Source organism: Rhopalosiphum maidis, chromosome 4 (genome assembly GCF_003676215.2).
Source record: "Rhopalosiphum maidis isolate BTI-1 chromosome 4, ASM367621v3, whole genome shotgun sequence".
NCBI classification, from domain to species: Eukaryota; Metazoa; Arthropoda; class Insecta; order Hemiptera; family Aphididae; genus Rhopalosiphum; species Rhopalosiphum maidis.
This window is the reverse complement of record NC_040880.1, coordinates 1777552-1793881: the sequence shown is the minus strand read 5'-3', so window position 1 is coordinate 1793881 and position 16330 is coordinate 1777552. Positions and strand designations below refer to the sequence as shown.

At 29.6% G+C, this 16330-nt stretch overlaps 2 protein-coding genes across 2 annotated transcripts in view; both read right to left on the bottom strand.

Annotated features, from left to right (window-relative positions):
• Nucleotides 1-880: 880 nt before the first annotated feature.
• LOC113550325 (neurobeachin-like protein 2) overlaps nucleotides 881-16330 on the bottom strand; it is a 108351-nt gene continuing 92901 nt past the window's right edge. The window contains exons 34-47 of the mRNA XM_026952072.1: nucleotides 8515-8639; nucleotides 8210-8348; nucleotides 7828-7987; nucleotides 5820-5933; nucleotides 5590-5742; nucleotides 5186-5502; nucleotides 4939-5070; nucleotides 4557-4775; nucleotides 4266-4488; nucleotides 3975-4177; nucleotides 3696-3886; nucleotides 3275-3618; nucleotides 2998-3146; nucleotides 881-1167 (exon numbers count right to left, since the gene is read on the bottom strand). Coding sequence (XP_026807873.1) covers nucleotides 1029-1167; nucleotides 2998-3146; nucleotides 3275-3618; nucleotides 3696-3886; nucleotides 3975-4177; nucleotides 4266-4488; nucleotides 4557-4775; nucleotides 4939-5070; nucleotides 5186-5502; nucleotides 5590-5742; nucleotides 5820-5933; nucleotides 7828-7987; nucleotides 8210-8348; nucleotides 8515-8639 — 2608 coding nt within the window. The 3' untranslated portion in view covers nucleotides 881-1028. The remainder of the gene's footprint in view (nucleotides 1168-2997; nucleotides 3147-3274; nucleotides 3619-3695; nucleotides 3887-3974; nucleotides 4178-4265; nucleotides 4489-4556; nucleotides 4776-4938; nucleotides 5071-5185; nucleotides 5503-5589; nucleotides 5743-5819; nucleotides 5934-7827; nucleotides 7988-8209; nucleotides 8349-8514; nucleotides 8640-16330) is intronic.
• On the bottom strand, nucleotides 14248-15286 carry LOC113550331 (larval cuticle protein A3A). The gene is made up of 2 exons (XM_026952078.1): nucleotides 15155-15286; nucleotides 14248-15044 (listed from the first exon to the last, which is right to left on the bottom strand). Exons 1-2 carry the CDS (start codon nucleotides 15167-15169, stop codon nucleotides 14448-14450), a joined length of 612 nt encoding a protein of 203 aa, XP_026807879.1. The 5' UTR covers nucleotides 15170-15286; the 3' UTR covers nucleotides 14248-14447.

Below are 16330 nucleotides of genomic sequence, written 5' to 3'. Positions count from 1 at the left end.
AAATTTCATCGTTAATTAATTTGAAAATGGTCAAGTACAACCGGAAAATGGAGGTTTGGTACAAAATTCTGTTTCAATTGACAATCAAGGACAGCGCGTACCTCCTCTCACTGGGGCCTTATAATCGTATTCACAATTGGAGTTGCGCGGTTTTTTTTTTTGTCAGGACGAAGGGTCACAATATAAACGGCTAATATCTCGGATATATTTAACATTCAACAATCCTAAAGCAAAATTCCACGGTATAATGATGGATAATGTCGATCAAAACAGAAAAATACACGCATAACATTCCACAGGTTACAAATATTTTTATACATTATTATATTTATATAATGGTTTTAAAATTTTTAGAAAAAAGTGTGAGTTGTGTAAAAGTCATTAAGAAAGGAATAGTAAAAATTGAAACTATAAAATTTACGCATAACGCAATGTCAAAGAAAATGATATTTTTTATTTAATACTTAAAATAATAATCGAGTTATAATAAATCGTACAATTAAATCACAATAACAAAACCGACGTAACAATATACTAATCAATAATAATATTATTATTATTCCGTATAAATTTTGAACCATATACCCGAAAACTAGATAATACGAATATGAATTAAATTTAATACATAATATAAATATAATATCATAATTGATGATAGCTGATATTGTTATTAGCACCTAAAAAAATCGAATTAAGTCACCATCGAACATATAATATGTAGTATGTATATATGAGCAATACAATTGAGGAAATACGTTTTTATCTATAATATTTGGCAAATCGATATTACATTAATATGTCTTATAAATTAATATTATATCATAATAATATATATTATAATTAATGATAATGATAATAATAATAAAATAATGAATACAATTTTAAACTAAAAACGAACTAACGTTTTATACAACAAGAGTAGAATGTCTATAATAGTAATAATAATTAAAAATAATTATTATCGTCGAAACGATACTATGTTATTGTTTGAAAAAAGACTTGACCGAAAAGAGATGCCACAACGACGATTAATTATTGTTTGAATTTGGCAATCCAATTACGACGATCTTTCCGTCTCTTAGTGGCGCCAATAAGTGTGTATTACCTGGCGTCGCCACCACCGTTTGGATCGGAACGTGTAGAGGGACGTCGTAGACCGGATGTAAACTGTAAAATAAGTTCGAATATTTTTGTTAAAATAATAGAAAAATATATTATTTATGATAATTCTTCTACTGAACGATGTAAAATCCGTCTTATATATGTATATATTATACATATATTTATAATTATTTTGTTTATTACTTTACGCGACTCTGTGAGAAATAAAGTGTTGATTTCTTTACTCGTTTTAATAAATTTAAAGTAGTAAGTAGCCGATTTTACATATAATATACTTAGGTAATATAATATTATAAACATATATTTAAAGGCAACAATATTGTCACTGAGTTATGGATTATTAGTATAAGCTTAACTTAAAACTAGAAACACGATAAACTTAAGGTTTACCTTTCCTAAGATTACCACTTCTTAAAATATGTCATTCATTAAATTTCAATTGAAAGGGACCATAAGTGAGCGTTCTCATCTTGTTTACTCATTTAAACTGTGTTCCGTATAATAAGCTATACACAAATTTGCATTGTTTGAAATCTAAAGTCGAAGTTTATAATAATTACCATAAAAACAATATTATGTAAATCACTAAACTTTGATAAAATCCGCTTCTGTGACTAGACAATATGTTTTTTTTTTATCAAATTATGCTTTGATATAGTACTTGTGTTACGGAAGTATCATAAATCATTGTCTATATACTTTGTTAATTATAATATTATGTTCTATTAAACTGTTATAAATCTTTTAATATTCTTAAATGGACATAGTTTTTGAAATCGTAGATTTTTCAATGATCATTTAATCAACATTTTGTTCATGTAAAAACCATGTTTATATAAATTTAACAAATATTATATATGTTTGAATACAGCATCAACAACAAGTTAGTTAAAATAATAAGCTATTTTAATGGATTTGTAAATATTAGAAATGTTTAAAGATAGAAAATTATTAATACAAATATAGCTAAAGGACTGAAAAAAATCAAGAGTCTAATAATATAATGGTTTTCCAGCAATCATGCAATAAAACATATTTTTAATTGTTTGCTTTGGTGTAACATAAAGATATTATTAATTTAAGTTGCCAATTTAGTATTAAAGTATCTACATAATATTACTTTAGGGAATTATATTTATTATATAACATTTATAGTTTATATTACTTATGTCCCATTGTATAGTTTTATATGAATTGTTTTGGTACAGTTTAGATTCGATTATAGCCAATTATTTAACTTTGTAATTGTGTAGTACTATAATTACTAAATCAGCACCAACAATGAAATTCAAAAAAAAAAAAAAATAAACATTTTCTTGTTAAGAAACCTATATTAAACTTTTAAAATAGTAGGACCTCAAATCATAGTTGCTGAAGAGATTAATTTGTATTTTGTTCATTGGTGTAACTGAGCAACTAAATAATTGAATAACGATTTTCTTAAAATGTTATTATAGTTGCCTATACTCTATTCCTTAAAAACAATTACTATTGTGCTCCAACCACAAACTATATAATATTCTACTTCAATCACTTTTAATATAATTTTGGTTCAAAAACAGTTTTTAAGGGAATACAGTTAATGGCTGAAAAATGTTTAATTTTAGTAATGATAATAATCCAGACCTGTTGTCATAAATTAATTTTTGTTTTAAAATTGTATTTAAAAACGTAAGAAAACAATTAGGTATTGACTAATGTTTAACAATTATTGATTATCCACTATAATATATTTAATATATATTGTTATGCTACCGACATTTAAATTGAAACCAAGCAGTGTTAGTTTGTACACATAAAATTTTTAAAATTTTATAAAATTTATAAAATTTAGTTTACATAACTACGTCATTTTAAGCATTCCTTTATACTTACCCTAGTAGTCTACTTAGCGTTAGATCTCCTGCATCGTCGACCACTACTAAACAGTCGCCTATAGTTGTAATACCAGTAACTTGAGCTGCTACGTATTTTGAACCTAAATTGTCACCGTTACAGCTGAATACATGGACGGAATGGTTTTTCTAAAAATAATAAAGCCATAAAATGTATTTTTAACTATCAATAAATTTGAATATACTTATAAACGATTACATATTATGTGTAAGTATAACTACATAAAAGTTTAGATAAATTGATACTTCTATCGTACTTTATCTTTAGCCGAAAAAGCGATATGTCCTTGAAATGAAATTGCCACGAATGTTACGATGGACGGAGGGGAAACACATCCTAGAGGGGTGAGACAGTGGACCAAAAGCCCTTGATGTATGCTGTATACATTTACGGTGCCATCTTGTGAACCAGAAACGGCCATATCCAGTTCCGTAGCGATCGCTACACAGATGATGGGCAAATCATGGCCGAGAAGCGTTTGGAACGGCTTAGGATTCGTATTGTTTGCATTTGAAACATCCCATACGACCGAAGTACAATCCCTCGAGCCACTTATCATGTACCATCCGCAGGAGTCTAGTGCCAAGCATGTCACTACGTCTGAAATCAAAACATCGATTATACATGTATGTATTATTATAACGATCTCATTGAGTAGCCGTTTGTAACATGTTTACCAAAGTGTCTTATGACAGACGACACGTATTTGTTTTTTGAAAAACTAAACGTTTTCACGCTGTAGTCCCAATGGCCGGCGGTGAATAAATATTTGGCGTCGTGAGATACTGCAAACAAGTGACTGTTCATTTCAATGGACGGATGATACGAGGAAGATCTCATTGGATACGCGCTTGGGTCTTTTTTACCTCTGCAAATGAAAAACAAAAACGATCAACATTATTATCGCATTCTACTAGAAGCCGACCAAAACCTGATTAATTAATAATATAATTTACTTTAGCAAAATATGCGATTGGTCCACTTCAAGCGTGAATCCTTTATTGGAATGTCTGTCATATGGCAACCACGAGTGCCTGCCGATCAGAGAGTTATCACACACTGTTACCAATGTATCGTCAGTCATAAACGTCTGTAATAATCCTTTAGTCCCCGACCGAGGCGGACTCAAAAACACCATTGGATGTTTATTGTCCGTTATCTATAAAAAAGTGTTTTTTACAATTAGTGCTAATTTGTATTTTTTGTTTTATCGTTTATACGTTCATCATAATAATTATTAAAGGTACCTCGACGTAAAACGTGAATAATTCTGACAGCATCATTGTAAGATCTGGTTTTTTGTGATCCGATTTCATCATTTTTTCTAATGCCTTGTCTAACGATAGTCTTAGTGGATGAGGTTCTTTTAACAACTGACTTGGAGTTTGTCCAAAATTATTAATCATGCCTTCTACGGCTTCTCTTTCTATGGGATCGACAATCGCATCTAGATCAACGGCTCCCTCGTAACTATATAGTACAATTATTACACGTTAGAAAAAGGATTATGAACATTTATCTGACGTCGTCAAAGTCACCTGCAATAATAGAAAACATTCATAGCATCCACTGCAGCTTGACCTTTTTGCTTGTATCCGAATATTAAATCGATCCACTCGTGAAGATGACTCGACACATATTCAGATTCTAAAGCTTTTCGGTGTTTGTATATGAAATCTTCGGGACTGTCCGCCCAAGGAGGAAGAATAACGTCACCGATTCTTTCTTTAGACGATTGTAAACGACCCAAATCAAAACTATAATACAATTTATTTAAAATAATATTTGTTTTCTTTAAAAATACACACTTAAATATATCATATATATATATATATATTATCTTATGAATATAGTATATATATTTTCAGTTTTTATTTTTACTGAAAAGTTAAAATACTATTTATTATTTAAAAAACCTACTTGTTCATATTTTTTAAAAATTCTGGGAAAAAGAAAAATTCCGGTATCAGTTCTTTGACATCATTTGGCGTATCCATTAAAAGCTTCCAAGTTTGCGCTATGGAATGGAACTGACGATCAGCCACATCGAATCTAAAATATTGTTAGATACACAATAATTTTTCGGTAATAATATCACATAATATAATTTAATGAAAAATAATATGTGAGTCATAATATTTTGTATTTATAAATAAATAAAATTAACCTCCCACTTTGAAGCTCGATATGCAGAGAAGTAAACGGTTCAACTCTAACCAAGTAATGGAGTACACCAGCAGAATTTGAATAGTGTGTACCATAATGAAATTTTCCGATAACTCCGTTTGGGTCTTCGAAGTTTCTGTACTTGGCTTGTACATCAGCCTCATTGTTGGGATTCACAACACCCACGGGTCGAGATAGATCTCTGAACGTTTTTGGATCGTTCAAATCTAGTTCTTCAGATTTATAATCAGCTAGCACCCACGGGAACACTGGGTATTGTGACAGATCATTGTAAGTGCGGCCTGCTATTGTATTCAGCTGGGCGTAAAAAATAATTATTAGTTGAATCATATATTTGATTACAATTTACGATAAACCTAACTGACGCTATACAGTAGTACTCACTTGCATTAAATATTCAAAGTTTGAAATTTCTCTATTAACCCACTTCTGTGTACAGCCAGACTTTCGTAAAAGGTCTTGTGGGTGTCGACTACTATTAAATGAAAAATTAGGTGGATGCACGCTATAAATTGAAGTCAATACTTTCAAACGAATCTTAAAATCATAAAAAAAATAATATATACATTTAAAAATGCTAATACATAGTTAATAATCTATTGCTGTATATTTACTTTTGTTGTAAAGTTAAGAAAATAATTTGACTGGTCCATCAAGAAAAATTCCAAAGCACTTCTACGTAGATTGTATCGTCGTAAATATACATCTCTTAATTTGGTCATGGACCACTAAAAATAAACAGATGAATATTTATCAATATGTTTAATTGTTTAATTGCATTATTAATGCATATATTTATAATAATTATTTGAAATTGAATTCAACACACACACACACACACACACACACACATATTATAATATCATCATATAATTTAAAATTCTATGCGCTTCATTATGGTACATTTATAAAATGTTTTTTAATTGTAAAACACCCCCATACATTGAGACGTTAAATTTCGAATATTAACAACTGAATGCAACTGAAACGATTATTATTGTTCAACAATGAGATGTTTTATTGATGTTTTATTTTAAAATTAGTTACACGTGACATGCTATGTATACAGTATCGCTGATACACCCGAAACACATCTATTTAATAGTTATTTAGTTAAGTATGTATCAGTAGCTAAAAATATGAATCGAATAATACGATCCAATTTGAACAATTTGGGTTGTATAATTTGATATATATTACTTTCACTAGACACAAGGACATGACATACTATATAATGTTGCCAATAATTAGTACTCCTATGAATAAATGATGTCCAGTTGTAAATTTCACTGTCACAAAGAGTAATACGATGTGCGCACTTGCCTTTAAAGAAAATAGAAAAACTATAGTTCCATTATAGTATTATTATTTAAATCGATTGTTTTCTAAACTTTTTTGTTGTTTGATTTAATAGGAACACATGATTTTTGGTTTTATCTGTAATTATTAGTTAGTAATTATTTTTAATAAATAATACAAATACATTATACACGGTTAACTTTTAATTTTTTATATACATTTTTAACTAATCTATTGAAGTTCCATTAAATGTATTTAACAATAAAATAAAGCTTTTGTATAAGGTTTAAAGAAAATATATATTTAATATCCTTAATTATTTCTTTAAGGAAATGTGTATACAAATGATAATTTATAGACGTATGTATAGAATATAATGAACTAAGGAAATAATTTAATTAATGTAAAATTTTAATTATATAATTGCTGAAGTTGGTCAATATAAATATATAATTTTTTTCAAATAATACAATTTTTTTTCTAAAAGTATAATACGATAAACGATTTTGAGAATAATATAAATAATGTTGATGCACTTACGTATATTATTTAGTGTTTGAAGTAATAAGAATGTGAAACGTTTAATTTTTATTAATACAAATATTGATTATAATTTTATTATTTATTAATTAATAATAATATAGTCCATAACTTGTAGTTTTAATCATGTTATAAAATTCCTTATAAACTTTTTTAAAAAAGAAAAACAAATTTTATTAAAATACTGAAATATTTTAAAATTTTATATTTAATGAAATGTTCAAACACTAATTATATTAAATACTATATGAGTAGTATACAAAATACAAATATATCTATACATTAATACATTAATACGTATCATATAAATGTCCAATTTTGTGGTCTAAATTATTAATTAATATTTATAAATTATAACATACCTACTAAGTATTCGAATATCATTAAACATTAATCAATATATTAAAATATGTATATAATTATATAGTATGCAATAATATACTATATATTATAAGACATATTTTATTCTTACAATTCATCATCAGAATTTAATATTATAACTAAATAACAACTAATATGTTCATTGTTCATATTTATATATTGTAAAATATAATTTAAGCTAAATTATATTTTACAATCACTTGATGTACTTTACAACAAATTAAATTAATAATAATAAAAAAAAAGGAAAATTTCATAATTTATATATTTTTGCCTAGTAAAGGCATTAGGGACATTTTAATATTAGTAGTTAATTTTATTTTAAATGTTTAAATTATGTGAACAAAATTTCTATTTTGGTCAAGAATAATATTTAATGTATAAGCAATATTAAAATCTTACCTTAAAATCATGTCTATCGCAATCCTCCGTGATCGGGGTTAAATCATGGAAGTACGCATGTGTTGTCGATATGACTAATCGTCCTTTTATTACGCTCATCAAAGTTACTAATTGACAGTCAACTGACAAAACTAACTTTTCTTTTCGTTCATTGTCCTCCCTAAAATATACATAGAAATTCAACAGGTAAGCATTATTAAAACTATATTATATATTATTAAAAAAAAATAAAGATTTAATAGTTCAGTCTTTTTTTTATAAAAATATCATTATAATATTTTCAGTGTTAAAATTTAAAAAAAGAAATTAAATATTTTAACATTTCATTAATAAATCAAAATATACTGCAGCTAGAAAAATAAAAATGTTTAAATGTATTTACTCTGGATAATTCATTTTATATGAAGCTATATCTTCATCGGGCAACATTTCACCATCTTCTTCTACCAAACTTCGAACAGCTACTTGTGGCATGCAAGGCGGTATTTCCGGACAATCCATCATACATTTAATACCACCGCCTAAACATAAAGTGATACAATTTAATTTTATGTAAATACTTAATAGTTAAAGGTTTATTATATAGAAAAAATAATAAAGTCAAATATTATACATACATTGAAAAAATATAGATTTTTTTTTTTATATATTTATGAAATTTATTTTAAACAATAATATGTTATTTACCGGCGTTGTCTCTCAAATTACTAGCATTTTGATGATTGTCAAAATGATAGTTGGGACAAAGTTTGAGTCGCATTCTTGAATAATTTTCATGTTGTGATAAAATCCAGTGACGTTCCGTGATTGACCTAAAATTAAAAATATTGTTAAATTATATAAGAAAGACGCGAGCTACCATGTAAAAATATCATTTATATCCACTCGTATACATAACCAAACGAACCCATTATTTGCAACATTTAATATTATAACTATTATTATAATGGTAAATTAATATATTCATAATACTATATTTCGTATATTAAAAAGTAAAATGTACTAACAAAACGCTAAACAATAGCTAAGCTATTACTTTCTGTTGTTAAAATTATTTTCCAGTATAGCTGTGAATTTACAATACTTGAAAACAAAAATAAATTAATCCAAAACTGTATGTTCATTAAAAAAAGTTAGAAAAAAGAGTTAATACAGATGACGAGTGACTATCACCATGGTTTTTTATATTATTAAACTGTTTTAAAGCAAACCGTCGAATTAAAAAAAATAATACGTTAAAGTTTAGATAAAAATGAAAACCACGATACCTTAAAATGATTTAACTTTTACAACATTTCCATTATTTTTCCTTTTGCTCTAGGAAACTACACAAATATAGTGAAATAATCCTTTATAAGTAGCAACTACATTCGATTTTCAGGGCTACTATGAACTATTCTTCCAAAGTAATTTTTTGCTGCCCATGGAGAATTGTTCATAATTAAGAGAAATAATACCGTAATACAAATACGTTTCTATTTGCTGAGAATCTAAAATATTTGATACTAACAATACCATTGTTACCTCATTAGATAAGTAAAAAAACATTAGCATTCCTCCGTCCTCGACTGGAAGAATGTCTAGGTCGTTTAAAATCGATGTATAATTTTCGAGTTGAATAAAATACTAAAAATAATTAAAATTAGTTTAAATGCAATTTAAACATATTTCGTCGTATTTAAACATTACTATTGTGAAAAAATCAATCATGAAGACGTGATACACTGTCATTCTGCAGGTATTCAGATATAATGTCACTTAAAATAAATAATTTTACAAATTTCCGTTAAAAAATAATATTGCAGTCTAGATTCTATATCTACGTTTTCTTATAGGTAATATTGTAATATTTTCGTTTAACAATATTTTTCAATAGGATATGACATTATTTTTTTAATATTTTTGTTAGACATAAGTAATAACATTATAATACTACATGTTAAAAATAAATTGATGTACAATATATTATTTGTATGAAACACCATGAACTATTATTTATAATTTTATAAGGTATTAAGTATTCTGGTGATTGTTAAAATTACCATTACAAATGTATAAAATTAATTCATATCATTTACTAGGTATAGGTAGATTAATGTTTATTCGCTGTATTAAATTAATTTTTAAGGATTACATTTTAATTTTCATTGAAAATCAATGGATTCTTAGTGTTTACGTATATAACTAAGTGACTGTGGTTTACAATACCTTAAAAAGCGAACAACTAAAAATAATTTGTTTTTAATATCTAGTCAGATTAAATTAAGCTAGAAAATATTTTGATTTTAAACCATATAAATATAGCAACAACAAGATTGTATAATAAAATAGTATGTAAATATTAATTTTATCCAATTATAGAAATATGAAATACAATTTTACATTAAAATGTTCATCTATCTATAGTTGTAATGTTTTTAACTTAATAGTAATAAAAGGATATATGCTCATTAGTATATATATATATATATATAAGTTACGTTAGGTTAGAGATTAGGTATATATATATATATATAATGCATATAAACTTATAATTTATTTGTATGTGAAAAATATTACTTCCACTACTTTCTTAATATCGACTATCTAGTACCTACTTACCATATTAGTTGTAATTTATAAATAAAATATTTAGTTACCAAAAAAAAAAAAATCTCTTTTGCTTCTAAAACACTTAATACTTCCATTAGTTTTTCAAGCCAATAGTTTATACACAGTTGTACAAGGGTTATCGATTTTTTCACACGCAGTGAACACGTGAGTTAAAAAAAAAAGTTCTATAATATAACCACGTTTGGTTGATGGACAAATACTTAACATTTGTATCGCGAGAGTCTCATTAACACGCATAAATATAAGTGCAAAATAATAACTGTCAAATAATTCGCATTTACATTATTTCATTGCCAGTCGGTTACATTGCATAGAGTGTAGATAATGTTATTAATTATTATACATTCGTAGGTATCTCTACACGCCTAACCATATTATATCGGCCGAAATAACATCACGAGCATTGCACAATTTTTTTTTTTTTTTAATGTTCGTATCAAAGTGGAATTACACAGAACACAATCATTATACGGACGGTTCCACATAATAATATAATAGCACAGATTTTGTTTATGATCATAAAATATAATACACAGTAGTATAATATGCGCATTTTCGGGGAATAAAAAATTATGTAATAATTAAAGCGTCTTGTTATGGGTGGGCGGTATAGTAATGTTGGCATACGGGTGGTGGGGGAGGCTGTTACACAATAGCGGTCGTCGACGAAGACGCATAATCGCGCTTACATGTCACACATAATATTATACTGTGTATAATAACAATATACGCGATAACAATATTAAAACAGTGTTGCGTACTGGACACACCTCCGCCGACTATATTATACGTGTACAGCGATCCTTCCTTTCGTAACTATAACAATAATAATAATTTAGGATCAGTAGCGCAAACCGATTTATAATTACATATTGTAAGGACGACCAAATATCACTTCATGCCATATTAAAATCGGAAACTGGAAATGCCCCGAGACGTAATACGGATCATCTCTATTTGGAAAATAATAAAAAAATATTATGGTATTATATTGTACAATGGGATATTTAAACAATTTATGACTTATCGATAGATCGTGACGCGTGTCGATAGTTAGGTACATTCGTATGGAAAGGATTTCGATATTGAATGTTATAGAAGTACAGGCTACACGAAAAAATGTACTGATGTCATAATGATAATTGATAGTTAGTATATGACACACGGTGCATTATAATTTATAAGTTATAAAATTGGTCTATAAACTCGAAATTTCTCATACAGTATTGTTCGGTATTATATAAGAAAAATATAATGATTTAATGTTGAATTTATATTTAATTGCAATGAAATAAAATATGAGATGATAATGTCAGTACATATTAACGTGAAAGGAATCGGAAGAAAATATTTTAAATTTTATATTATTTGATGAGTATATTTATTATTAATTGATAATATAGGTATTATATAATATATAATATTATACAATAGGTACATTATTATAATTTCCAAACGTACCAAATGTAAAACGCAAACATATATAAATATTATATTGTTTGCAGATATTTTATTGTATTATCGACAAACTAAAACGGACTGATATACCTATCAGTAATATCGGTCGAGTTAAAAATTATTATTATTTTATTCGTCTACACGTCATATTATATTTAAGGTACCTAGTTGTCATCATGACGATCCGATAATTACCTAATTACATGTTAAAACACGTCAATATTAGTTTACTACTGTAGTGATATTCAAAATAAGTGCTTATAAAACTTAAAAAAAAATATAATAATTACTCAGTATGGTTCATTTAGTTATCATAGAAAAGACGTAACATACCGGATGAACGAGATTGAAACAAATCGGTGCGATTGTTCGAGGACGTGGACATAAATATTTATCAAAAAACAAATTACAATTTACTGTGTTAAAACATGTTTAGAGTAATCGTTTAAAACTTTTTGAGCTAAAAACCTCAAACGATACTACACTCTTAAAACCTTAATTATTAAAAATTATTATTTACTATTATTTCAGTCAGTAACGGAAGAGTTAAGAAAAATGTCTTACAAATAAGTCTAAATTATAAGTATAATAAATAAAATATCTACACAAAGTAATTTGCTATTACCGTAGTGTATGTGGCAGATGGAGATATAAGTTATAAAGTAGGTACCTATTTTTTATAGTATAGGAAGTATAGGAAGTATAGGAATTTAAAAATATTACTTTATGATTCATTTTCTAATTATCATATTAGTATACAATATTATATTATTTAAAACAAATTTAAATAAATTTTGTTACCTATTTACCTAAGTTACTTATTTATAGACATATATATATGTAAATTTAAAGTATATTAATGTAATTTTTAAGACCACCTTTCAAAACAGGTTAGTAATGTAAATAAATCGCGTTATTTATTTATACAAAAAAGAAATATAATAAGCCCACTCTAAATTGTATTATGAAAACAGAGCTATGGAATACATTTGTATTTATATAAAAATACACATAAACAGAATGGTTTTTACGTCTTATGTTAATGTTATTTATGGTAATATGGAATATCAAATAATGACAGTATGTAAAACAAAAACTAATTCATTGTCACGGCAAAGTGAATCCAGTTTAAATATCGATTCTACAGTTATAGATACCATTATAAATAAAATAATCCACTAATATGTAACGACTAGCGTGCTAATAAACTTTAAATTTATTTAAAAATGTAATCCAAAAATCTCGAAGTATAGTAAATATAGTCTATTTGATTAAAGTTCCTAATCACAAGGTAATGACTTGTAACAACTAATAGGATGTGAAATACTACTGTGAAGCGCAAACAAATCGCAGTCGAAAATGATATCAAATTTTGTCTTAAAAGTACCCAAATATATCAGCGTTAAAGTCTATAGCTGGTATTATGATATAAACCATGAAATCACATTATTTCACGTCCAAAAAACCAATAAATCACCTAATCTGCAAAAACTGGTATACTTGACGAGTATATAGTAGGTATAAAGTGGGGGTTTTTCTTGTTTAATAATATAAGAATATAAATTCTATGGAGAGGATTGTGTTCAGTCCACACTAACAAAGTAACAACAACGACTTGAATTTTTGATAATAAATAATATTATATAAATTAAAACGTTATACATTAAGTGTTCGGTACAATTATAAGCTTAAGCAACAATTATAATAATTATATTTACATTAAGTTTGTTCAGAAAATAATATATTTCATTGTTTATTGAAATAATCATTATAAAGTTAGAAAAGTGTATATTAGAGTATAAATATGATATTATTTATAGTGGTTAGATCAGTAATAATTATTATTTACTATGATGTAAATTACATGATTTGTCAAGTCATAGATCGATGTCTACACTCTACAGTATGGTAAACATAATATCGTTGGGAAGGAATATCATCGCTGTCAGTATAACATAAATACATTTAATTTGTTTTTCTCTATAATGCTTCTTGGTAATTTTTTCAACTGCTTTCTGAAATGTTTTAATGAACGGGCTTACACTGTTTTTTGTAAAGACTGAACCTTCAAAGCCATCACTTTCATAAAACACATCAATCAATAACGCTCTTATAGATCGATTACAGACGAAAATCTAAGTACAACTCCTCATAATGAGTTATTGCTGTTAACCTATATACGTTGCGATGAGGTACATGGTTGGCGGCTTAAACTTAAAGTCACAACAACGACTTCGCACTAAATACTCGTATTACGGTTATAAGTAGTATATAGAGGGTGTTATTTATCTTTGTTTAGTGTGAATAATGTACGCAGTCGTAATTTATAATATAATATGTTTAAGAGTTAGAAACTTTATTTATTGCCTTGAAATATATAGAAGATAATACAATATAACAGCGAGAAAAAAGTTATGTACAAAAAGAAAACACAAACATAAAATAAAAATACACGTACAATATATATATATATATATATATAGGTATAGAGATTATGTCCGGCGGAGTCAGTGGCGGCGATGATCGTATACGGCGGTGTCAGTCATTCATTATACGACAACGGCAGGGGCGGCGACTGGCACGTCCTTTTGGACGACAGCGTTGAATCCGTTGACGTCGTCGGCGTAATAGTTGACGGTCCTGCGGCTGCCATCGGGTTCGATCAGACTGTAGCGGCCTTTGACCACGTCACCGTCGCGAACTTCCTCTTGGTCCTTGGCGTCACCGGTCAGCGAGTCCCGGACTGTGTACGCGAATTGGTATTGCGGGTAGGCGTCTGTGAAGTCGAGTTTGGCCACGGCGGGCGCGGCGGCCACGGGCAACGGTGCAGCGGCCACGGGAAGAGGCGCGGCTGCGCGGACCAGTGGGGCGCTGGCCGGGAACGGTGCTACGGCGGCGGCGGCCGGGAACGGAGCGGCGGCGAAGCGGGCGGCAGGCGCCGGGAACGCTTGCAGTGGAGCCGCCACGGCACGGGAAGCGGCCGGCAACAACGGCGCTCTGAACGGGTAAGTGGCGTACGGGTAGGCGGCGGGCGCGGCTGAGTAGGGCAACAGTCCTGGATAGGCGTACGGGGCTGGGGCGACGGCGGGGAGTACGTTGGGTTCGCAACGGCCGACAGCTGCTACGACGGCCAATACCAATGAAGACTGCGACGAGGAAAAGACAAATCGATAAAATGTGTAAGAGAAATAGCACGCCGACAGATGTCGGTCGTCAGATATCATAATAATTGCATTACTATAATACTGGTACTTACCTTGATGAATGCCATTTTTTCGGTGATGTTTTTTGTTCGGTTACTGCGAAAGTGACAAGACGACGAGTGTTGTTTTTCGGAAAAGACCGGATGAACTCGAGAGTCGAATTGGATGTGATTGACAACGGTCACCGGCGACGGTTATATAGTGGTCTGTGGACGCCCCCACAATGTGTCATTTTCGCTGTGCCCCTACACTGTAGATTCGATGATCGAACGCGACGGATATTGTGCCACCCACCGGCGATTGACACCGGACAGGGGCCGATTGCCAAGTGGGCAAGGGGAGAGGGCCGTGTCGTAACGGAGACATGGCCGCGCGACCAGAATGCCATATCAGCCCCGGCGATGGAACAACCGTTCAATTTAATAACAATATAATGGTACTGCAGACGCGACAATGTCCGGCGACGATAATCGTATGCGGGTCATCGAGTCTTGGTCCGAGTCCAATCCGATCCATATACCTAGGTTAGGCCAGACCGACCGAGGCGTGTACGCGGCGAAAGTGAAACCTCCGCGTGGGTATATCACACAACCAGTCATCGTCATCGTCCTTGGAAGGACGCGACGAAAATCGTCCTGCGAACATGCACGTCACCGCCATCAGGGAGACTTCGACGCGACGAATAATTTATTGACGAACGCGCGCGTACCACAATAGTATGTTATGCGTGCGTGTTCATTATAATAGTATTGTTTTACGCTTTACGTTCAACCCGTTGATATTCGTCGTCGTAAAATTTTTCCGCGAGTTCGAGAAATAACAAAACAAAACAGTTTAAGGTATTACTATGTGACCGGGGGTGGATGTAATGAGGGACGAACAATGCGAGGACTATAGATAATATTTATCTTAGGGCTTCGGCATCTTTCCCGTTTATCAGCTAATTTATAAAAATGTGCAATAACACACTATAACGCCTATCTTATAATGATTTCAATATCTTAAATGCTTATTGTATTTAATTTATACTCTTACAATATTATTAAATGTGCAAAAGATACACTGTTTCTAATCTAGAGTTGACACTTCTGTTAAATTTCGTTTCCGATTTTCAAAGTACAGCTTAAAGCTGTTATACGTATTTTATTTATATCGAAACCAAAAGAAGGTACTATAAATAATCCTACTTATTAGATATGGGTGTCTACAGTCCGCATCGAAAGTACGGA